Source organism: Amborella trichopoda, chromosome 1 (genome assembly GCF_054954075.1).
Source record: "Amborella trichopoda isolate Santa Cruz 75 chromosome 1, AtrichopodaSantaCruz75HAP2 v2.0, whole genome shotgun sequence".
Classification (NCBI taxonomy): domain Eukaryota; kingdom Viridiplantae; phylum Streptophyta; class Magnoliopsida; order Amborellales; family Amborellaceae; genus Amborella; species Amborella trichopoda.
The window spans coordinates 36475596-36499946 of NC_142336.1; the positions used below are offsets into that span (position 1 = coordinate 36475596).

The 24351-nt window shown below is 36.4% G+C and overlaps 1 protein-coding gene across 8 annotated transcripts; it reads left to right on the forward strand.

Annotated features, from left to right (window-relative positions):
* The first annotated feature begins 13 nt into the window (after positions 1-13).
* HY2 (phytochromobilin:ferredoxin oxidoreductase, chloroplast / phytochromobilin synthase (HY2)) lies at positions 14-23929 on the forward strand. Of its 8 annotated transcripts, XM_020666537.2 has the most exons (9): positions 14-249; positions 2898-2975; positions 16676-16795; positions 17356-17450; positions 21653-21746; positions 21855-21986; positions 22794-22898; positions 23271-23321; positions 23482-23929. In XM_020666537.2, exons 1-9 carry the CDS (start codon positions 73-75, stop codon positions 23665-23667), a joined length of 1038 nt encoding a protein of 345 aa, XP_020522196.2. In that variant the 5' UTR covers positions 14-72; the 3' UTR covers positions 23668-23929. The 8 variants fall into 8 exon arrangements, with proteins under 8 accessions (XP_020522196.2, XP_088710996.1, XP_011622958.3 ...); XM_088854870.1 differs by lacking the exon at positions 23271-23321; XM_011624656.3 differs by lacking the exon at positions 2898-2975.
* Positions 23930-24351: the final 422 nt, after the last annotated feature.

Below are 24351 nucleotides of genomic sequence, written 5' to 3' on the forward strand. Positions count from 1 at the left end.
TGAATGGAAATACTGGTTTCTCTGGTTTTGAAGCCAGCGGAGTCAGAGAGAGAAAGAGAGAAAGAGAGAGAGATGGAGTGTCTCTTCAGAAGGTCCTCAAGCTTTGGAAAAATGAAGCTTGACCCCTCGCCTTATCCTCCTCAGAAGAGATGCCTCTCTCGAAATGCAGCTTTTTCTTACCAGAAGTTCATTCAGTTTGCATTAGAAGAAACCCAACTCCATACGCAGTTGATTCCCTCTCCTTTGCAGGTTAGTTCTAGGGCCTCCTCTTCTTCTCTCTACCTGAAGCGGTTGCATTATCAAACAAAACCAGAGCATGGTTTCTTTTCTGTTTATACTTTATACCTGGAATGTTGTATCACTTGAATTTAACCCAACATGCATATGAACTCCGGGACTGATTTTATCTCTCTACCTGAGATATTTCATCATTCAAACAAAACCAATATGCATAGAAACCAATGGGCTGATTTTCTCTCTCGAACTAAAAATTTCATTACTCAAACAAAACCCAACTTGTATTTATGTACTGGGGCTGCTTTTCTCTCTCTACCATAAATATTCCATTTATAAGGTCTGGGGCTGCTTGTCTTTCTCTAACTAAAAGATTTCATAATTCAAACAAAACCCAAGATGCATTGTTTGGACATGTGAGAGTTTAGCATTATTTTACTGCATGCCAAGGCAGTAATAATTGCTTCTTTGATTTTCCATGGATTGGGTCTACTTTATTTTGAAATGGAAGACTTGGACCGGAATTATAGGTTATGGAAGTCTAATATGGTCCAATAACTAGGAAGATCAATTTTTGTGAATTATTACTTTGAGTTACTTGCAGAAGCTTTTCACCAAGAAGAACAAACTTTAAACAACTATAAATAAGTATCAAAATTGAAGAAAGCATATGGAAAAATATATCGCAGTCAAGAAATAACTTTCACAGTTTAATATTTCAAATTTTAAACTAACTTCAAAGTTCAAACCGATACCTACATAGGAAGACCTGGGAAAGCACAATTAAGAGATCTTCATGTCCTAATTGAGAGAAAAATTTGTGGATGGGAAAAGAGTGGTCATAGGAGCATGGGGCATACATAGGGCAATTAGTGCTGTTAGGGAAGTTATCCTGGGTTTCTCTAGTTTCTATTTCTAGATTAGTTTGGGCCAGGATTTAATCTTCCATTTTAAGTCGATAATAGAGGGCTTGGATTAAAGGAATATGGATGGCTAGGATTTTGTTGGAGGGTTTTGATTTCACCTAAAAAGGTATTATTCTAGGGTTTTGAGGAGTGCTATGCAACTTTGTTGTTTAGAACCTTGAATTAATTAAATTTGTGCGGAATACCCCATCATTTTGTTGGTTTTCTTCCTTCCCTATTGGGATCACCATTAAAGCTTGTTAGGTTTTTGGGATGAGGTGAGTTGTGTTACTGATTTTTGAAGTGTCACTGTGCCAACATGCTTCAAATGGTATTGGAGCAGGTCCACAACCCACAAAGAAATAATCCAATTGACTCATGCAATCTAAGCTCTAACCAAGAAGGAGATAAGCACAAGCTGGAAGATGGGTGAGTATTGGCATGGAAGGAAGACTCATGCAATCTAAGCTCTAACCAAGAAAGGAGATAAGCACAAGCTGGAAGATGGGTGAGCATTGGCATGGAAGGAATCCAGAGACTGATGGTGAAGGGGTGACCTTCATCTCATTCCTAACGAGCCGCGGGCGGCCTTAATTAATGAAGAACTCAATGTTCGAATCCTTCGACTACTGAAAAAGGAGAAGGAACCTGGAATCGGATTTGAGATTCCCAAGTTCCATGGTCAACTTCATGGTGGTGATTTTCTTGATCTGCTAAAGCAAAGCTGAAAACGTTTGCGAATATAAATAATAATTTTTTAATATGCTTTATATTCAACAACAAAATGGTGGTCAACTAAGCTTTTCTAGCCATGTTGTGGGATGATTTGCATCGACATCGTCTTTGTCAAGGTCAGGAGAATATTAGTTCATCGGAGAAGATCATGACCAAACTGCACAGGAAGTTTTTGTGGATGAACTATGGCCAAAACTTGTAATGAGGGTGTCAAAATCTCAAACATAGGGATAAAGTGGTGAGCATGTATACCTTGTCATCCAACCGGAGGATCAAAAGTTGCTCCATAAATGGGCCATACCAATTCATCGAAAATGAGTTGGTGACAAGATGTCTGATGGATACATCTTGGCCCTCATGATGGAGGAAATTGTCAATTTGGACCTTAGGAGAAGGGAATTGGCCACAGGTACTTCTACGTTGACATCAGGGCAGCAAACTACCTGCGCTTAAAACAGAGAACCTAGCACGAAACCTTCCAGGGGGCATGTACGAGTCAGTTTGTCAAGTCTTGAGTCTGACCACTCAAGACTCTGACAATAGTCATCAGTTTCTTAAGAACTTTGGGTGGACTTGGTCAAGACTTAATATGGCTCAACAAGAATCAGGTTACTCCAGTTGAGTGACCAGACATGGTGCCAATCCCTTTGTTTTATTATGTCAAGGTCCATTGAGTAGATGAAAGTTATGTCGGAGAAGATGACACAATGCTAATAGATGAACCCCATAGAACACTAAGTGTTGCATAGGCAAGTCACTGACTTTCTTAAAAAGGATTGACTTGGGGAAGCATGTTGCCATGTGCCTTTCCTGCTTTATTTGAGGATGGGTCATCGAAGGTACGTGTACATAGTACCATGACTGATAAACAAAACAGTCAAATATCGATTTCCCATACCAAGATCAATGAGATGTTAGATACTTAGATATGCTTCATGGTGCCAATGTTTTCTGAAATATAAATTTGCGTAGTGGTTACAATCAAATGTGGAATCTTCTTGAGGTGAATGGTTAAAAGTGCAGGAGGGACTTCACAAGTTGGTGGTGATACCATTTGGGCTTTACACTGCCCCAAGCACGTTGATGAACTTAATGATTGAGGTATTCATTCTTTTACTGGTAAATTTGTAGTGGCTTATTTTGAGAATATCTTGGGTTTTTAGTGCTAATCCAGAAAAATTATCTTAACCACTTGAAACAAGCAATTGATGTGTGAAGGAAGGAATCATTTTTTGTGAATTTGAAAAAACTACTTTATGATGGACAATGCCATGTCATCCTATTTGGCTATGTTGTTTCATACTAGGGCATTAGCGTCGACCAATAAAAGGTGAAGGCCTCAAAGTTGCTCATTGAGGTGTGGCTTTTTGGCCTTGCACCTTTTTATCTTTGCTTTCTTAGAAGTTTCAGTTCACTCATAGAACCAGTGTCTGATTCATGGAGGCTGGAGAGAAATGTTTAAAACATGGCTTGGGCATGAGTCTTATACGGCCTGTATGTTGAGGTGGATCCAGATTTATACAGCCTCTTGGTAGAGCTTGAAACAGATTTCTGCTGCATCTATGCTTTAAAACACAAGACTCTACAGTGAGCACAACTTGCAAGCAGATGCTGAGTCCTTGGCCAATTGTGCTCAAAATTGATATCATCTTTTTCTCATGAGCAATACTCTACCTTCATGAGTTGTGCTCAACAAAGAGGAATTACAACTCAATACAAATGTTAAAGGAGGTGGATCCAGATTTTGCAATGTTTTAGAACACGGCTTGGCCTGAACAGATTTGTACGCTCTCAAAGATTGAGAAAGTGGATTTGAAGTTGTACTGCCTCTATGTTGAGCACAATATGCAAAGGTCGAGTTCTTTCCAACCTAGGGTTAATGATATAGCCATGCCTAAGCCATGACCCATAGCACGTGGTTTGGCAAAGAAGGATTGTAGGAGCATGTGACATAAGAGAGGCAATTAGTGCTTTTAGGGAATTCGGATTTAGTCTTTCATTTGAAGTCAATAGAGGAGGGCTAGGATTAGAAGGTTATGATGGGGAGGATGTCCAAGGAACTTTTTTGAGTTTTGGATTTGCTTAAATCATTATTATTTGAGTCCATGGGGCTGGTCTGCAACTTTGTCGTTGAGAACCTTAAATTAATGAAATTTGGAGGTGATTTGTCACTAATTTGTTGGTTCTCTCCCTTCTCCTTGTGATCACTATTAGGGCTTGTTATTTTCAAGTGATGTAGAAAATAATCCAATTGAACTACAAAAATAAATAATTCTCTTAAGATTACTTATATCTATGTTAATGTCAGAATCTAGAGAGAGAAAAGAGAAAAGAGGAAGAAGAAGAGAGAGAAGAGAGAGAAGACCTGAGAGGAAAGAGAGAGTGCCGTGAGGTCTTCTTGCCCCTCACGCATCTCTTAAACTAATATATATTATTAAAAAAAGATTAAAGGGAAAAACTGCCCATACAGACAAACTTAGGGCCCTTAGGTTCTAGAACATTGATAACACTCCCCCTCAAGCTGCAGCATAGATGTCGCCCATGTGCTGCTTGGAACAAATTATTTGGAATGTATTATGGCCGAGGGTGAAGACGTCTGCCTGCTGATCCTTAGATTTCACATATGGCATAGAGACGTACTCACTAGCAACTTTCTCTTAAATAAAATGACAACCTACTTCAATATGCTTGGTCCCCTTTCATGAAACATTGGAGTACCGGCTTTATAAGTGGCAACTTTATTATCAGAATACATCTTCATAGGTTCAGCAACAGTAAATCCCCGTCTCTTGGATCAGTAAATCCTGTCTCTTAGATCATTGTTTTTAACGACATCAATTTGCATGTAGTATGTGCCATTGCTATATGTTTAGCCTCTGAACTTGATCTAGCCATGACATCTTGTTTCTTGCTTCTCCATGTTACCAATTTTCCACCAATAAATGTACAATAACATGTGGTAGACTATAGTTACCAGAATCTCTCCACCGACCAAGCATTTTTCTTTCCGAAACCCGATTTTGCCTTTCCGTTAAGGAATCTCAACGAAAACCGTTTTCAGAGCCAAGGAAACTCGATTCTTTAATTTCGGAATCTCGATTCGACATATATTTAGAAATCATATTTCGGAACCAAGGAAACTCGATTATTTAATTTCGGAATCTCGATTCAACACATCTTTAGAAACCATCTGTCGGAACCCAGGAAACTCAATCCTTAATTTCAGAATCTCGATCCAACACATCTTTGAAAACTTGAACCCATTAATTGTGGGTAGAAATTCTCAAATATATCGAATCTGGATTCCAGCTTGGATTAAATCTTGATTTCACATCAATTGGAGTAGAAATCTTCCTTCGAATGCTTCTAGTGGTTGCAAGGTTTCATTATTTTACTTGTGCCACCCTGGATGGCCTTTCCCTTAAATTTAAAATATAACTGGGGTAAATACAACACATACAATTAAAAGTAAAACCAGGGTATAGGCATAATCCTATTTTGTCTTTATAATACTGCAATCAAAATCATAATTTAGAAATACTTGTCTTTTGTATATAATGATTGTAAGTTCAATAGTCAAACACAATTACTTTAAAATTTGGGAAACCTTCTATTGAGAGATATCCAATATAGGTTCTAAAGTTGATGAGGCTCAAGATGTGCTTGTGGCTTCCTTCTCCATAAAAATGTAATCTCTATTCCTGGTAGGGATCGTCAAACGCATTCCATAGTCTATAGTATTGTAAATCTCAATCTCAAACTGACATGGATCTCTGATCGATATACTTCAGAAACTCGATTCTAAATATGTTAGAATCATGATTTGGAACAACGCTATATCTTTGTTCCACATAGGTCAGAAGCACGATTCCATAGATGTCAGAAACTTGATTTTGTATATTAATGAATCTTGACTCCTGGAGTGTCGATTCTAGGGGATGAGAATATCGATTCCAAGGAGGACGGAATCTCGATTCCATATGTGGATGAAACTTGGATCTATTTCAATCGAAACACGATTCTCAAAACCTAGGAATCTCGTTCCTAGTGATTCCTATTGTACGGACAACGATTCTTAAGACATGAATCTTCTAGCCGGCCGCGATTTCGGTTCCTAAAACAATTCGGGTTCCCAGGCATTTCCAACAACTCTGTGGTAGAGTGCCTATCAGGTGGTGAAACTGCCTAATTAGTGTCTGAGTAACTTTCAATGGCTGAATGATTATTTGGCTTATAAATCAAACTTCGACCTGGGCCTCCCTTGAGTAGCATCCCAGTGAGGACTCCTCATAACTGGAAAAGCAAAATCAGGCTTGGTGATGGTGTCTGCCAGCCTACCAGTCTTCTGTACCTTCCTAGATCTTCAAACAACTCTTGCTGATCAGCCAATAATTTGCATATGAGCCATAGCTTATCCACTGGTCTAGCAACCAACATTGTAGTTTTATTAATAAATCAATCACGTATTTTCTTTGAGATAAACTAATGCCATGCTTTAATCTGGTTACTTCAATTCCTAGAAAGTACCTTAGCTGAATCCTTTGTCTGAACATATTGTGTTAGATGTCTTTTCAAATGACTGATTCCTTCTTGGTCATTGCCAGTAACACAACAATGTCATAATTATTTTGGATTTCTATTTCCAAATAAACACTGAATGATCTGCATGATTGCACCGAAATCCATATGCTATAACAATTTCATATAATCTATTACACCATGCACATAGGGAGTGTTTCAGGCCCTGAATTGCTTTCTTCAGCTTACACAATTTATCCAGCTGCCCCGAGCAACAAACCCAGATGGTTGCTCGATGTACACCTCATCTTATAAATCACAATGGAGGAGAGCATTCTTGACATCAAGTTACCACAACGATTATCCCTTGTTGGCAGCCACAAATATAACAACTCGAATTGAATTATGTTTGGCAACAAGGGCGAATGTTCCAGAGTAGTCAATACCAAATATTTGTGTCTATCCCTTGGCTACCAATCTAGCTTTTAATTTTTTTAGAGTGCTATCAGGTTGACATTTTACTGCATAAACCCATCGACACCCAACAGTTCTTTTTCTAGTTGGTAACTCAGTAAATTCTCTTGTATCATTTGAATGAAGTACATCCATCTCCTCTTCCATTCCTCTCTTCCACCCAGTATGATAAAGTGCTTCTTGATAGATCTTAGGAACAAAAGTAGATGAAAGGGCTAAAGTAAAACTTTAATATGATGGAGGCAAGTTTGTAAAAGTAACAAAATGTGCAATCAGATGTTGAATACAAGTCTTGATACCTTTATGGATGGCAATAGGTACATCACCATCACAAGAAGGAAGTGGATCAATAGACAAAGGTGATGATTGAGTGGCTCGCTGAGTGGTGGAGGATGTCCACCTGGCATTTTTCTTTTGGCATAAATCTTTATGGGCTGCTCTTGAGAAACATCATGGCGTGTAGATGTACAAGTTTCAGTGGAATTGGGTAACTGAAATGAAGAAGAAGTATAAAAAAGATTAGGAAGAGGAATCATAGAAGGCAAGGATTTTGAGACTTCTTGAGAAGCAGGATAAAAAAGATTTGTATCAAGCACATAACTGTTCAGAAAAATAAGGAGTATTTTAAGAAAAGGAACATCAACACAAACAAATTTCTTTCATAACTAGGTTGATAATAAGGATAACCGTTTTGGAAGCATGAATACGCAAGAAAGATACACTTGACAGCCTGGGGATCTAGCGTATCATTACCAGTACATAACATATAAATTAAGTAAACACACCTAAATACTTGAGGACGAACAACAAACAAAGAAATATCAGAAAAGAGAACCGAGTGTGGTGTTCTTCCATTTAAGACTGAAGAGGACATATGATTAATTAGATAAACATGAGGTCAGCAATGCATCTCCCAAATGAACATTTGGAACATGCATTGTAATGAGCAGAGAACAGGCTACTTTAAGTAAGTGTTGAATATTTAATTTTAGCATCCCCATTCTGTTGAGGAGTATGTACAAAAGAAGTTTGGTGTAAAATCTCATTTGGAGGAAAATAATTTTGAAATTCTCTAGAAATATACTCTTTAGCATTATCACAATGTAAAATACACACATTCTTATTCTATTGAGTTTGGATCTCTTCGTGAGACAATTTAAAATAGAGAAAACCTCACATCTCTCTTTTATTATATATAACCATGTTATTCGTAAATCATCATCCACGACAATTGCAAAATATTTATCATTGTGTTTTAAAATGCGGTCGCATCAGGCACTATGTGCTGCCCAGCGTATTGCACATGCCCCCATATGCGGTTTGGAGCGATGCGCCTGCATATGAGCCGCATCTCTCCGTATTAGTGATGCAAATAAAAAACATTAGGGTTTTTGTTATTTTCTATTTTTATATTTTTGTTGTAGAGATTTGGTTAGATTTAGTGGATTTAGGATTTTTGTTATGTGAGTTATTGGGCGTGAGTTGACTTATCTTTTGGTTAAAGAAATAACTTATCTTGATAAGTAGTGGTTATCTTTTAAGTAGAAGTTATTTTTTATTATCTTTTTAGAAAGAAAAGATAACATGAGATTTAGAGAGATAGATGGAGATAGAGATGATATGGGAGGGAGATAGAGATTATGTGAGAGGAAATAGAGAGAAGTACGTAACTTAGAAAATAGAGAAATGAAGAGAGAGAAAATAGGGGCTTGGGAAAAACGTGTGGGAAAATTGTGTAAGTTAGAGAGAATTTTATGGGTTTTTAATTTCTTATTTTGTATTTAAAGGGAAGAGTCCCTCATTGTACCTGCTCTTTACAATGAGGTACTCTTCCCTTTAAATACAAAATGAGAAATAAAAAACTCATAAAATTCTCTAACTTATATGATTTTCCCACCAGTGTTTTAAAATGCGGGATGCGGCCAAAAGCGGTGGGGGGGCCGATGCGGCTCGATGTGGCCCGGATGCGGGTGCATCGCGACGATGCGGTCAATAAATGTAAAATAATTCTAAAAAAGCTAAAAAAATAGGTCAATGTATAAGAAAAAATATGGAGGTGATATATGTGATAGAAGGTATTTTAGTTTAATGATTAACTTTAAAATTATTAGCTGTCAGAGATTCTGTATCCAGTTATCCACTATCCCCTGATAAAAACTAGAAACTTGAAACTAGCTTTATAAAACATTCAACAATCAACAACCATAAGCACAAATATGTACCATAAGCACAACCATAAGCATGAAAGCACAACCATCAACAACCATAAGCACAATCATAAGCACAACCATAAACAACCATAAGCACGAAATAGTGATATTACAAACTAAACTTCAAGCTCAATAAGAGTTAATAGTTACTAACTTAATACAATCATCCATTTTAAGAGTCAATTTTGAAATTTGAAGGCAAATTTTGCCCCCCGATTTCTTATCACAAATTCACCCTAACATCCCCAAATTAACAATCAAAAGCATCAAATCAACATCCAAGTATCAAACAACCGCCAAATCGAAGATTTGAATAAAATATAAATTTCCGCCAATTTTTTTTTCCCTCAATTTGATGCAAGAAATGCCACAAAAGTGGCTGGAAATCATTGTTTAGGGGGTTTAATACCCCCCAAACAGTTTTCCCAATTTTTGGATGGTCAAAAAGACCATTTTGTCCCTTCTCGAGGGGCAAAATTGAAAAAAATTTCGACAGAAGGGAATGCGGTCCGATGCGGGATGTGGCTACGATGCGGCTTGATGCAGCGCATATGTGGCCGCATAGGTTAGAAGCACATATGCGGTCAGTTCTGATGCGAAGCCCACCGCATACCGCATGATGCGGCGATGCGGCCGCATTTTAAAACACTGTTTCCCACACATTTTCCCAGCCTCTATTTTCTCTCTCTTCATCTCCCTATTTTATTTGTAAGTCACGTACTTCACTCTATTTCCTCCCACGTAATCTCTATCTCCCTCCTATGTCATCTCTATCTCCATCTATCTCTCTAAATCTCATGTTGTCTTTCTTTCTAAAAAGATAATAAAAGATAACTTCTACTCAAAGATAATTTCTATTTATCAAGATAAATTATTTTCTTAACCAAAAGATAAGCCAGCTCACGCCCACTAACTCATGTACCAAAAATCCTAAATCCACTAAATCTAACCAAATCTCTACAATAAAAATATAAAAATAGAAAATAAAAAAAATCCTAAATTTTTTAGGGAGAATACCATCCCAAAATCAACTTTCTACGCATCCTATCCCTAATACTTTTTATATTATACCCTAGCATTATTTTTTCTTGTATTTACCCCTTCGATAAAAAAGTCAATGAATTTTGTAACAAAATTGCCCTTTTTCTCTTTCTTCCCCTTTTATCTCTTTTTTCTCTCTACTTCTCTCCACCCATCCTCGTTCTCTCTCTACAGTTGCTTCTCTCTTATTTCTCTTTCTCTCTCTACCCTCCCTCACTCTTTCTCTCTCTACCTCTCTTTCTCTCTCCAATTTTTTATGCTGTTTGACATACTCTTTGCCGGATCAACATTTTCTTTTGCGATCTGGCACATAAAAAAATTGGAGAGGGAAAGAGAGAGTGAGTGAGAGTAGAGAGAGAAACGGTGAGGGAGGGTAGGGAGAGAAAGAGTGAGGGAGGGTAGAGATAGAAATGGTGAGGGAGGGTAGAGAGAGAAAGAGTGAGGGAGGGTAGAGAGAGAGATAAACAAGTAGAGAGAAAGAGAGAGGATGTATGGAGAGAGGTAGAGATAAAAAAGGGGAAGAAAGAGAAAAATGTTAATTTTGTCCCAAAACTCATTGACTATTTGATTGGGGGGGAGGTAAATACAAGGAAAAATAGTGTTGGGGTTTAAGGCATAATACAAAAAGTATTGGGGGGTAGGATCTGTAGAAGTTGATTTTGGGGGGTATCTGTAATTTTCTTTTTTTTTATTTGTATCATGCTCCCCAGGATGGGAGAAGCTTGACCTCAAGCTTATAGAACTCAAATATTTTAGAGGCCTTCTCAAAAGTTGGTGATGTAGTCCCACTATGCGCCTCGACACTTTTTCTTCAATTTCTTCATTAAGCCAATTCATCGAATGCTTTGTGCTTATCTCGAAGTACAACACAGTGATCTCGGGTTCAATCTTGATTTTTCATTCAGACTCACTTGGTTGGTTTTCAAATACTGCATCAAACATAACTTCTTCATAATTGATTTTCAAAATTTCTTGCACATTGAGGTTATTGACATCGCCTTTTGTATCAAGATCTACCTCTTCATATTCTTGTTCCTATTGTTCCGATTGCAATCTATGAAATAGATCTCGTAGACATTGTTCTGCTACTTTGCTAGTACGCTCTACTAGGTCTTCCTTGAGTCTAAAAATTAATGTTTTTTTTACTTTTATTTTTATAATTTTATTGTTGAGATTTGGTTATATTTAGTGGATATAGGATTTTTGGTATGTGAGTTAGTGGGCATGAGTTGGCTTATCTTTTGGTTAAGGACATAACTTGAGAGAGGGTTTATTCTCTCAACCATTTTATTTTTTTTATTTTTATTATTCCTGTTACTTTTCTCCCTGCATCAGTTGGTATCAGAGTCTTATATCCTTGATCTAGCGCTTGTTACAATTTTCAGAATACTGCAGAGAACTCTATTAAATTGATTAATCAAGAATATACAAGACTCTGTATAAATATACGACCAGTAACAGTTAAAGATAAATACCAACGGTTATGGATAGACACCACTTAATCTTATCAAGAGATATGTATCCATGTAGATGCATATCCATACTGATATGTATCAATATGATACATATCCATATGTCATACGTTTCAGTAACAGTTAAAGATAAATATTAACGGTTATGGATAGAAACCACCTAATCTTATCAATAGATATGTATCCATACAGATGCATATCCATACTGATATGTATCAGTATGATACATATCCATATCTATACGTTAACACCCTCCCTCAAACTCAAGATGCTTTGACAATAAGCTGACAATAAGTTGACAATAAGTTGCATCTGAAGTTTGAACAATAAGTTGCATAAACGAATGAGTTGGATCTTCAAGTTCATGGTGTGACCGATAGAAGGAATGGTCTCCATGCTTAGATTGCTTAAGCAACAAGCACAGATTGCTTGAACAACAAGCACAAAAAAGCGACAGACCTCAGGAATAGACGGCCTCAAGAACATTCGCAATCGAGTAACGAAAAACTCGATCAACAACAGACAAACAGGCCTTCGAAACAGAGGTGAATTTTGCAAATTAGCGATCCTCAGAAACCGACGCTTCGAACAGAGCAGTCTCGCATAACACTAAATCAATAGGCCTCTGGAACAGACAGGATCGAGTAACGAAAAAAAAAACTTGATCATCACATTGGATGGAGCGACGAAAAACTCCATCATCCAATAGGATTGAGTAACGAAAAACTCAATCATTAAATATGATGGAGTTTTCCGTTGCTCGATCCTGTTTGATGATCGTGTTTTCCGTTACTCGATCATTTTTGATGATCGTGTTTTCCGTTATTCAATCCTGTTTGTTGATTGAGTTTTTTGTTACTCGATCCCGGATATTCCGAATGCTTGTTTGTCTGCTGCTGATCGAGTTTTTTCGTTACTCGATTCTGGATATTCCTGAGGCCATCTGTTCCTGAGGTCTGTCGCTTTTCTGTGCTTGTTGTTCAAATAATCTGTGCTTGTTGTTCAAGCCATCTGAACATAGAGACCACTGCTTCTTTCGGTCACGCTATGAACCTGAAGACCTATGGATACATATCTATATCCATACGTCATACGTTCCAGTAACAATTAAAGATAAATACCAACGGTTATGGATAGAGATTGCCTAATCTTATCAATAGATATATATCCATACAGATGCATATCCATACTGATATGTATCAGTATGATACATATCTATATCCGTACGTTAACAACTATGGAGAGCTTCGATCAAAGATTTGATAGACTCAAAGAAGACTTAGTAGAGCATATTAGCAAAGTGGTAGAACAATGTCTATGAGATCTATTGCATAGATTGCAATCAGAATAAGAGGAACAAGAATATGAAGAGATAGATCTCGATACAAAAGACGACATCGATAACCCCAATGTGCAAGAAATTTTGAAAATCGATTGTGAAGAAGAAGATATGTGTGATGCAATATTCGAAATCCAACAAAGTGAGTCTGAAGGAAAAATCAAGATTGGGCCCGAGATCCCTGTATTCTACTTCAAGATAAGCACAAAGCATTAGATGAATCGGCTTAATGAAGAGATTAAAGGAAAAGTGTCGACGCACATGGTGGGACTACATAACCAATTTTCGAGAAGGCCTCTAATATATTTGAGTTCTATAAGCTCGAGGTCATGCTTCTCCCAACCTGGGATGAATGATGCACATAAGAAAAATTAGGGTTGTTTTTATTTTCTATTTTTATATTTTTATTGTTGAGATTTTGTTATATTTAGCGGATTTAAGATTTTTGGTACGTGAGTTAGTGGGAGTGAGTTGGCTTATATTTTGGTTAAGGAAATAACTTATCTTGATAAGTAGAGGTTATCTTTTAAGTAGAGGTTGTCTTTTATTATCTTTTTAAAAAGAAAAGATAACATGCGATTTAGAGAAAGAGATGGAGATATAGATGACATGGGAGGGAGATAGAGATTACGTGGGAGGAAATAGAGGGAAGTACGTGATGTAGAGAGAAAATAGGGAGATGAAGAGAGAAAATAGGGGCTTGGGAAAAACGTGTGGGAAAATCGTGTAAGCTAGAGAGAGAGAATTTTATAGGTTTTATATTTTTTATTTTGTTTTTAAAGGGAAGAGTCCCTCATTGTAAAGATCAAAGATTGAAATTGAGTAAAACTTGGTCTTGTGAAAAGATCGTTTTCGGGGTGGACTTCTCTGCAGACCTTGAGATATTCTCTCTAACCATTTTATTTTTTTATTTTTATTATTCCAGTTACTTTTTCTCCCTACATCAATTAGAGCCGCATCTTGCATCGAGCGCATCAGGCCGCATAATCTGCTCGCCATGTTTTTAGAAATTAAACCCCTGGGGCAGGGGTAATAAGGTCAATTTGACCTTCGAAAATGCAGGGAAGGGGTTGTGGGGGTATTAAACCCCCGAACATCATTTTCAGCCACATTCGTGGCTTTTATTGGATCGATTGAATCAAAAAAAAAATTTGGACAGAATTTTATTTGTTGAAGTTCTTTGATTTGTGCATTTGTTGATGTGGTTGTTGATTTTTATCTTTTGGGTGTTGATTTGAGAAAGTTTAGGCGAACTTGTGACAACAAATCGGGGTTTCAAAGGCCGTGAAGAAATCGATACTTGCTTCAAGTAAATGATGATGAATGTATTGACTCTTCTTGAGCTTGACTTTTAAACTCTTTAATCTTCATGGACTTTTAGTTTGTTGTATTTTGTAACTTTAGAGTTTGTGGTTGCAGATTTATACTTATGGTAGTTCCTTCTTGAATGTTTTATGAATCTAGTTTCAAGTTTCTAGTTTCTATCAGGGCATAGTAGATACAGAATCTCCGATAGCTGATACTTTTAGAGTTAATGAATAAACTAATTACCTACTATCACATATATCACCTTCATATTTTTTCTATGCATTAACCTTTTTTTTTAGATTTTTAATTATTTTTTTTTATTTTATTGACTTGCGTCACGGTGATGCATTCGCATCCGGATTGCATCGAGCTGCATAAACCCACCCCCCCTCCAATTGTTTTGGCCGCATCCCACATTTTAAAACATTGCTATGACCAGACAAATCTTTGTACTCTTAGCTTTGCCCCATATATCAGAATGAATCACTGTAAATGGAACAAGTCTCCATTTGTCAACTCTAGAAGACTAGAACAGAATGACACCCTATTGGCAGGTTTCTGAGAGGCAAGAAAGGCAAGAAGCACAGGAGTGCCTGAAATGGCAAGGGTGGTAGTAGAAGATGAAGAGGGAACTATAGATTGCTATACTTGTTTAACAAGTTTGCAATATTCTTTTACGAAAAGAACAAGTCACCAGCAGAACCTGACTATTGTTGGCGCTTGGTAGGTCGATATAGATAAACGTCGTCATTGATGGGAGTTGATCTTTCCATGTATAGAATGGTACTTTGGATTAATGCCATACAAAAATTTGGCAACCCTAAATTCTTCATGCAGCCTCTTCTATAATTCCTCATCACGAGATATAGGTTGATATAGATTTAGCCCTTCCCACATTCCCCTGAGGGTACTATAATACTCCCTCACACTATTATTACCTTGTTGCAATTGGAACAGTCCCCTGAGAGATGTTTTTATTTGATAAATATGTTTCTTTCAAGGCGTCCCAAATTTCTCTAGCCATGTAAAGAAATATCACATTGGCACTGACTTATTTGTCCACAACCAAGTCATATTTATGTAATTCTCCCTCATCCACTCTTTATATCTACTATCAGATTTACTTGGCTTGTCACGATTTACTTGGCTTGTCACGAGTCAAGTATTTCAGTTTCCACCTTGCACCAAAGGATATTTTGACAAATTGAGTCCATACATCATAATTAGAATCATTTAATTTTACCGAGGTGATTTATGTCCCAACAGTTTCAGGGAGACTGAGGATTCCAGGTTTAATTTCCATATCCATGAACATATAAAATAAAGGGGAAATAGGACAACTGGAATCAACAAATTGCAGTCACTCACACAAGCCTAGTACAATGTTGGGAACCACTTAGAAGGATAGAGATACTTATCCTTCAGATCTGCTCATGTTCTCACACTTTAAAGAATTAGGGCACACATCTGAGCATCACCATGCTGCCATTATTGAAACTAGGTCACGATCTCTCTATATATCTTGATCTCAAAAGATAAAACACATATATAGCAGTATAGACTGGCGGCAACTTGATACTATGTCACAATCTCTTTGTAGATCTTGACCTTGAAAGATAAAACACTAATATAGCAGTATAGACTGGCAGCAACTTGAAACTATGTCGCAATCTCTTTGTTGATCTTGATCTCAAAAGAGAAATCACACACACAGCATATCGCCACACTAACAGCAAATGCACAGTCTTCTGCACACAAAACCCTGGGAAACGACGCTAGGGTTTAGATTGAGCAGTCCTAGATCAAACAGTCCTAGGGATTTATGATTAAAAAAGGTAAAAAAAAAATTTAGGGCAAAGAAGATAGAGAAAGAATGAAGAAGATGATAGAGACAAGGATTTAGGCGTGTTTGCTCTGATGCCATGTTAGAGAATCTAAAGAAAGAAAAGAGAAAGAAGAAGAGAGAGAAGATGTGCGAGGGAAGACAGAGGATCCTTGTTCCTCACACACCTCTAAAGCTAATATTTATTAATAAGACATATGAAAGGGCCTCACGCACCTCTCAAATTGATATTTATTAATAAAACATATGTAAGGGCAAAACTGCCCATACAAACAACTTAGGACACATAGGTTCTAAAACATATATAACAAGTGATTTCTAACAGTTAACAACGTAAACAACTATATCAGATCAAGTGGAAGATAGATAATACCTTCAACTTGCATTTTGACTTGGATCTGTGACTTGAACCATTATAGCTACAAACTTCTGAGTTTATCTAGCTGATTTTTTATGATGTTGATAGATTCCATGTACTCAGTTTTTGGGTGTTGCCTGACCGTAGCATTGATCATGTGATGTATTTTGTTTCTATTAACTAGAAACGTATTAGCTGGCACCACCTTTAATTTCCATCTAATATATGAACTTGTCAGGAACACTATAGACATTTGAAGGCTATAGATGGCAAAACAAAGCTTCAAACCCTTGCATTTCAATCTTCTAAGATCAGACTTTATCGTGGTTTGATCATTGAAGGGGATAATGCCATGCAGGTGGGCTTCTTTATGATCTTTTTCTCATAAGTTCTTAATGGAATGTTGTGTGCCTTTCTTTTTCTCTGTCAATTTGACATTCATCCAGCCTGTTATTAATTTTGTTTTCTAGACCATTGCATATATTGATTGAGTTTTTGCACAAAATGGTCTTGTTCTCATTATTCTACCTGCATCACAATTTCATTTGTTATTATAATTTTTTTGCCTTGAACATTTTAACTTGATTCTTAGTTCTAAAAAAAAAAATAATTTTTAACTTGATTCTTATTCAACAAATAAAATATAATAACTCCCAACATTCCTATTATAGTCGTCATTGGGTCCCTTCTTAAACTTGAAGGAGCAAACATTGTACCCTTTACTTACTAGTAAGGAAAAAATCCCACTTCTGGAGTCCAATTACGTGTTTTACTAGTTTGCAGCAAATTGGATGACTTATTTTATGCCTCTTTAATTTCCATAGGTCCTGAAGAGAGTCAATGCCCATGATTTTTTTTTTTCATTTCTAGATGATATGTTTAATTGTGGTTTTTGACCTTGCGTTGTATGTTTTGCAGGTGCTGGATTTTGCTTTGTTCCCAGAGCCCGAGTATGATGTACCCATATTTTGTGCAAGCTTCTTCACAGCCTCAAACACGAATGTAGTTGTTTTGTGAGTTTCTGATGTCATTTGCCATCGTAACCATTATCAGATCCTGCATGAAAACTTTCAGGAAGATTATTTGCTTATTGATATGTAATATCTTTGTCATTGGTTATGTGTGCATTGGCAAATGTTATTGAAGTTTTGCATAATTTAACTTCTTCACAGCCCCTAACATGAATATAGTTTTATGAGTTGCAGATTTTTGTTTGCCATCTTAACCATTATCATATCCTCCATAAAAACTATCAAAAATATTTTTTGCTTATTTATATGTAATATGTCTTTGTGATTGGGTATGTGTGCATTGGAAAATGTTATTGAAGCTATTAAAAGTCCTTTTTTTCCGTCTTTATTTATCTTTTATTTAAGTTAATAGGACCTATATGTCCTATTTCTGTGGGCAGTTTTGCTATTTCTCAAATTTTATTAATATAAAAGAGATTTGAGAAGTGCTTGAGATCTATTGGACTCTCACTTCACACTCTCTTCTTCTCCCTTTTATCTTTCCATCTCTCTCTCCCCCTTCTCTAACATGGTTTCAGAACATTAATCCTTTTTTTCCCCCTTGCTTTTATTCTCTACTGTAACTATTTTTTTCCTATTGCTTTTATTCTCTACCCCAAAAAATAAAAGGCTACTTCCTAGGGCTTGTGGGCAACTGTGGATGATTCACTGGAGTTCTCTCAAAAAGCTAAGTTTTTCATGCGTATAGGTGCTGCACATGTCTAATAAAAAAGTACTGATGGTGATGCTATGAATTTGGATAATGTGGTGTTACCCCTAGTGTGTTCAATTGTGAGAAAGTGACTATTCTCAGATCTGAATAATAAGTCTCTCTCTCTCTCTCTCTCTCTCTCTCTCTCTCTCTCTCTCTCTTTCTCTCTCTCTCTCTCTCTCTCTCTCTCTCTTTCTTCTTCTTCTTCTTCTTTCTTTTTTTTTTTTAACATTGTTCCTAGCAATCTAGGCTTGGTCTGAGTGATTGTATTCAGTTGACTCCAGTTGCCTCCTCTTTTATTTCATACACTCATAGCAAATGAAATTGAAGTTTGAACCTCCACTATTCCTGATCATGTGGGGATGCAAATTAATTAAGTAAAATTAAATAAGTCCTTTTACTGTTGTATAGGCCTAATCTGTTAAAACATCCCTCGGTGCAAGGGGGAAATTGAAATACTTGATTGAGAACAAGCCTCGTGAGTCTGCTAGTAGATATGAAGAGTGGATAAGAGAGAATTACATAATTATGACTTGATTATGAAGTAGTATGGAGGCTCAAATAGGTGCCAATGTGATATGTGATGTTTCTTGACACCGCTAAAGAATTTGGGACACTCTAAAAGAAACATTATTTCATCAGATACAAACATCTCTTAGATATATGATTTGTTTGAGAAAATATATCAATTGCACCAGGGGTAATAAGAGTATGAGTGAATAATGTTCTTAGAGATCTGTGGGAAGAGCTGAAATATGAAGAATGTGCTGAAAATCTTCATTCACTATCAGACTGGTTCATATCCATAATGTAAACAAAATCAGATTTCAAAGATGTACAGGGATCTCTGCAATTTGATACAACGCGCAGAAAGCTTTACACAAAAAATCTCTGCAAATTTATACTACGAATTGAAACGAATGGATAAATTCATGAATAGAAATGCGAGGGTTCTTCTAAAAAAATCAAATTTCTAGTACAAATCAATGTCCACATAAGGATTAAATAATTAGTTTTAATGCCAAATTTACACTTTGGATAAATAGATCTACCAAAAACTGAAAAAATTAGATTTTGCGAAACTCAGGTTAGTTGTCGGGGCAGCAGCCTAGGCCCAGTCACGAGACACCTGCCTGGAGGGTTCTCACTAACTTGGCTCACTTGACTTAGGTGGAATAAGGCCCCTTGGAACATCAAAGCCCAGCTAGGCATAAACTGGTGTGGAATAACTAATAGTGCCAGGTTTTCTGAATTGTCTACCTTAAAGATCACTGAGCCTCTCTGTAAGAAATTGAGGAAAATTAATGACCAAAAAGAAAGAGTGGAGAACTAGAAATAACATTGTATTTGGTCACCCCTGTAATGTACATGAAATGGTCATATGTCATTCAGTACCCAAATGATTTACCATCTCTTTTCTAAATAGATACCATAGGAATATTATTGCTCTTAATGTACTAATGATGTGACTGAACTACTCTGACATGTCCATTAGTACCATGCAATCTAATGCATATGGATCAATATGATGGTTTATGCACAAAATTATTATGACAATTTTGCTTGTTGATGTTTTTAGGAAATATATGAACATGTAATGATATCAAATGCAAACTTCTCTTCAATTGCGCATTAATAGGCTTCAACACACTTCGTACATTCATAGAAAACCAGCTTAATTTTTATTGAAATTATAATAAATCACCCAGCCCTTCTTTTTTATGAAGGTTCCCAGGCTTCTCTTTCTTCATCTTCCATCACATGGTGGCTTCCTGTTAGTTGATATGGTTATGTTTCTTTCATCGCAGTGGAGGTCGTGCTCATTTTTGCTGTTTCTTGGGCTTCTTCTCATTCTTCTTTGGCATGTGACATATAAATCAATGTAGCCATTACCATATGGGCCTCTGAAGCCCCTCATCAGATTATGGGCTCTTCCTGCTTATTCTCGCCGTTCTTTCATGATATATTGTGTTGAATATCAGTACTATGCAAACTTGTTATTTTCTTTGTTTATCTAACAGTGAAATTGTGTTTTTATGTGCATGGTTGTTCTTCATGCATCATGCTAACACAAGAATATTTTAATGTGACCATATTATTCAGCTACTAAATCTGATATCAGCCTTCATTCCTTTGTGATGAAGGGTAACATGCCTTCTAGTAATGGTATCGAGAAGTAGATGGCCATCTCTCATGTGTATATAATGCCAGTGTTCAACTTTATGTCAATGAGGCATGCAGTATTGACCACCTAAATAGTAGAGTACTTGAATTAATCGAAAACATATCCACCCTTTTAGACCTTTCAAGTACAAATTAGGACGGCAATGACTTTTGGAATAATCTCTTGTTGGAACTGCTTTTTCTCTTCTGGACACACCATAATGGCACATTATCTAATTCTCAGGTGACATTAACTGCATGAGGAAGCATTTGATTTCAAAGCTTTGTACATCTCTTACAACAATTTGAAATCTGACTTTTTCTAGTCTTAATTTTGATTCATAATGAAGCTAACTGCATAACTCATGCATACTTGTGATCCTGTTTGGTCATATGTTTAGTTCGGCAATCGTTAATGACTTCTTGTTTCCCAAATTTGCTCCTTTTTGCACCTTTTAGAATGTGGGTTTCTTGACAGTATTTATATTGAACATGTAAGCTAAGTTTAGGCTTACTTCCTTCGGGCCTTTGCTGCCTTTGTTTAGCTTAAATTTTTAGTTGCTTCAATATCCTCTATGTTAATTACAACTCATCATCATCATCCGAGCCTTATACTAACTATTTAGGGTCGGCTATACAAATCTTGTTCGCTATTCTGCTTAATCAAGGGCCATATCCTCAGCCAGACCATAAATCACCATATCTCATCTCACTTCCTCCATCCATATTGTGTTGGGCCTTCCCTTTGCCTGTTTAGAGCCCCTTCCACTTATACCAAATTATTCCTCCTAACCAGTATTGTCTAAATATGCTAGTTACTACTGATGATGCTTAAAAGCCAAGAGTGCATTGGACCTCATAAATTGAAAATTTCATTGATCCTGATCCATTTAGGAATATGAATATCATGGATAAGGCCCATGGATCTGAAGTGGTTGTGATTGAGTCAGAGTCTTAAGTAATTATATAGCGTAGGGTTTCAGCGTCTCAAATAACTTTAACTTAAACACATGATTTCATCTGTGTGTGTTTGCGTATCTGTGCATACCAAAAGGCAAACAATCACACCACGGTCACACTAACTCAAACGGGTTTATCTTGCTTACTTGTACAAGAGCCTTTCTCTAGCTGTTGAAGTCTGTTTTGACCCTTGTTCTCTTTAGGATGAACTAGAAGAGCATTTTCTGCCTTTATACTTTGAATCTTTTATTCATGAAAGTTACAGATAACAACATTGCGAACTGACACTGTTTGTAATCTGTTTGCATGTTTCTCTCTCCATGTTTTCAAGTTATGGGATTTTGAAATGTAACATATTTGGTTTTTCTAGGGACCTGAATCCTCTGCATGACGTGATAGATACAGAAGACTACAAAGCCAAATACTATAAAAATTTAATGCCTCTAGGGCAAAAATACGCTGAGGTGAGCAAAGCAAATTGCACAACCAGCTTGGTATACAGACTCTTATTTGTGGTTTCTTCTTTATGGTTTTGAGTATAATCACACCAAATATATACGGATTTTGTGCAGCTTTTACCCTGGGGTAGCAAGATCACAGGTGAGTCATTGGGATTCTTCTCACCAATTGTGATTTGGTCCAAGTTCTGTACAGACCAACATTTACATGACATACTCTTCGCTGCATTTAAGGAGTATTTCAAGGTATGAACTTCTTTTACTATTTCTCAACGGAAGCCCTTTCCAGTCCACAGGCTAACAGTAATCAGAAATGATTATTAAGAAGCTAAAACATCAGGATTGGATGGATGAGGAAAAATGTTAGGAAAACCTTATGAATTCTCAACTATCTGCTTTTTATGTTGGACCCGGTTTCTATGTGGCCAAGCCCGCATATGTAGAAATGAGGGCTTATTAATAAATCTATTTTTGAGATGGATTTTTGGACTTAATTTTTAAGGATATGTAATCTCTAACATGGAGATCATGAATATGAAAAAATAAGTAAAATTTAAAAACTACAAATAATTTAGTAAGAAAACATTTGGACCGTTAGTTTCCATTGTTTTTAGATGGAACACCTACTTTCATCCATCTTTAAGATAGATGCTTTACACTTTTTGTACCGCATATGTAGTCACGCTGTCCAGCCCGTATGAAACAATTTTCTTTTTATGTTTGATAAGTTAACTATCTACTTATTTTTATGTTTTCCAGGTTAGATACAAATTAAAGGTGTTGTGCTTTTTAAATATGCACGAGGAGTTATTTTTGAGCAACCCATCCCAGGATTACTAACCGAGTTGTATTTTTATGTATTCCAGTTTAGATACAAATTAAAGGTGTTGTGTTTTTTAAAATGCACGAGGAGTTATTTTCGAGCAACCCATCCTAGGATTACTAGCCAAGTTGTTTATTGATTTCCAACACCCACTTTTAAAAGTATGATAAATTATTGTGACTCTTCCAATAACGGTAGATAAGTGTTACTAGCTTTATTAAACATGACAGGCATGGCTTCAGCTAATGGACCAGGCAAAAGTAGAAACCAATGCATCACAGCTTCATAGGAACTGTGAAGCACAACACAAGTACCTAATATGGCGAGCAGAAAAGGTGATTTCTCTTCCTTTGCCCTTCTTTCACGTGCCTTTTGTTTGTGTAACCATTGGTTTCTATAATCATCATCATCATCAACATCATCGTTGTTGTTGTTATTGTTAACTTGGGCCTTAGTGAGTTTGTGTAACCATTGGTTGCTATTATCATCATCATCATCATGATCATCAACATCATCGTTGTTGTTGTTATTGTTAACTTGGGGCCTTAGTGAGAATGAAACTCTAGACGTCACGTTGTGGCACCCTCCATCCTGACCACCTCTGCCAATGGCCATTTCTTTGATGATATTTCCATTGTTTTTCATCTTCCTAAGCACAAATTTACTAGATTTTATACATGTTTGATTAAGTTATTATGGTAAATTAGGATCCTGGCCACCAGCTTTTGAAGAAATTGCTTGGGGAAAGTCTTGCACAGGTAGCTTTTTAAGATTAGTAGGTTTTAGAAGTACTCATCTCAGATTCTATATTTATTTTTAGAAGTACTCATCTCAGATTCTATATTTATCAGACGTGCAGTCGTTTTTTGCAAGTATGATTTATTGTGGCTATTCACTTTCATTTTCATTTTTAAATAGGATTTGGTTTGGAACTTTCTATTCAATGGGGTCAATACCCTGGGGAGCAAAAGTTTTCTAGATTATTTCCCTGAATATCGATGTGTGGATGGATCTATAAGCAAGAAGCGCAGCATCATTGGAAAGTCATTCGAAAACCGCCCTTGGGATGCAAAGGGTAATTTCATCGGAGCTAATATTAGATGATGACACCCCTGGTTTTTTTTTTTGGTCATACATTTTTTTCCATTTCTTCTTTTTTTTTTTTTTGGGTATTTGTTTAGTTATAAATTTTGTGGGATTCGGGAGTTTTGGGAGAAATTTCGTTTGAATTTGAGCTCCTTGCCTTGGATGTTAAGATAAGCTTTTTCTGTGACTGTAACGATCCCTTCTTAGATTCCCTCATATGTATTTTTATTGTATTTAGTATACTTAAATAAGGATGAGCTTTCTATAAGCTTTGTGAAAATAGAATAAACCGTCACCTCAAATCCTCATCTAGAAAGCACTTTCGGCAACGTAAATTTCCATGATGGCTCTGGAATCAATTTCCAACACCAGCAATGAAATTCAAAGTTCAAAAAATGGTATAGATTTTTCGGATCTATGAACACATTTTTAAAGCAAAATGCACAATCTAGATAATTTATTACTATATACACTATTTTTAGCGTTTGAAATCTTTTTTGTTTTACAACTAGAATGTTCAAGCCAAGATGATGGATGTAAAGGTTTTCTAATGTTTGAATTGCAATTTTTGATGAGTTATGAGGTGAGGCTTTACTTGTTTTGATAGAGGTACGGCCCTATCAAACCATTTTTCTTCGAAGGATTGAATGATTCCACAACCGAAACTGGTTTATACTTTTTGTTTTTCCAGTATTAATTGTA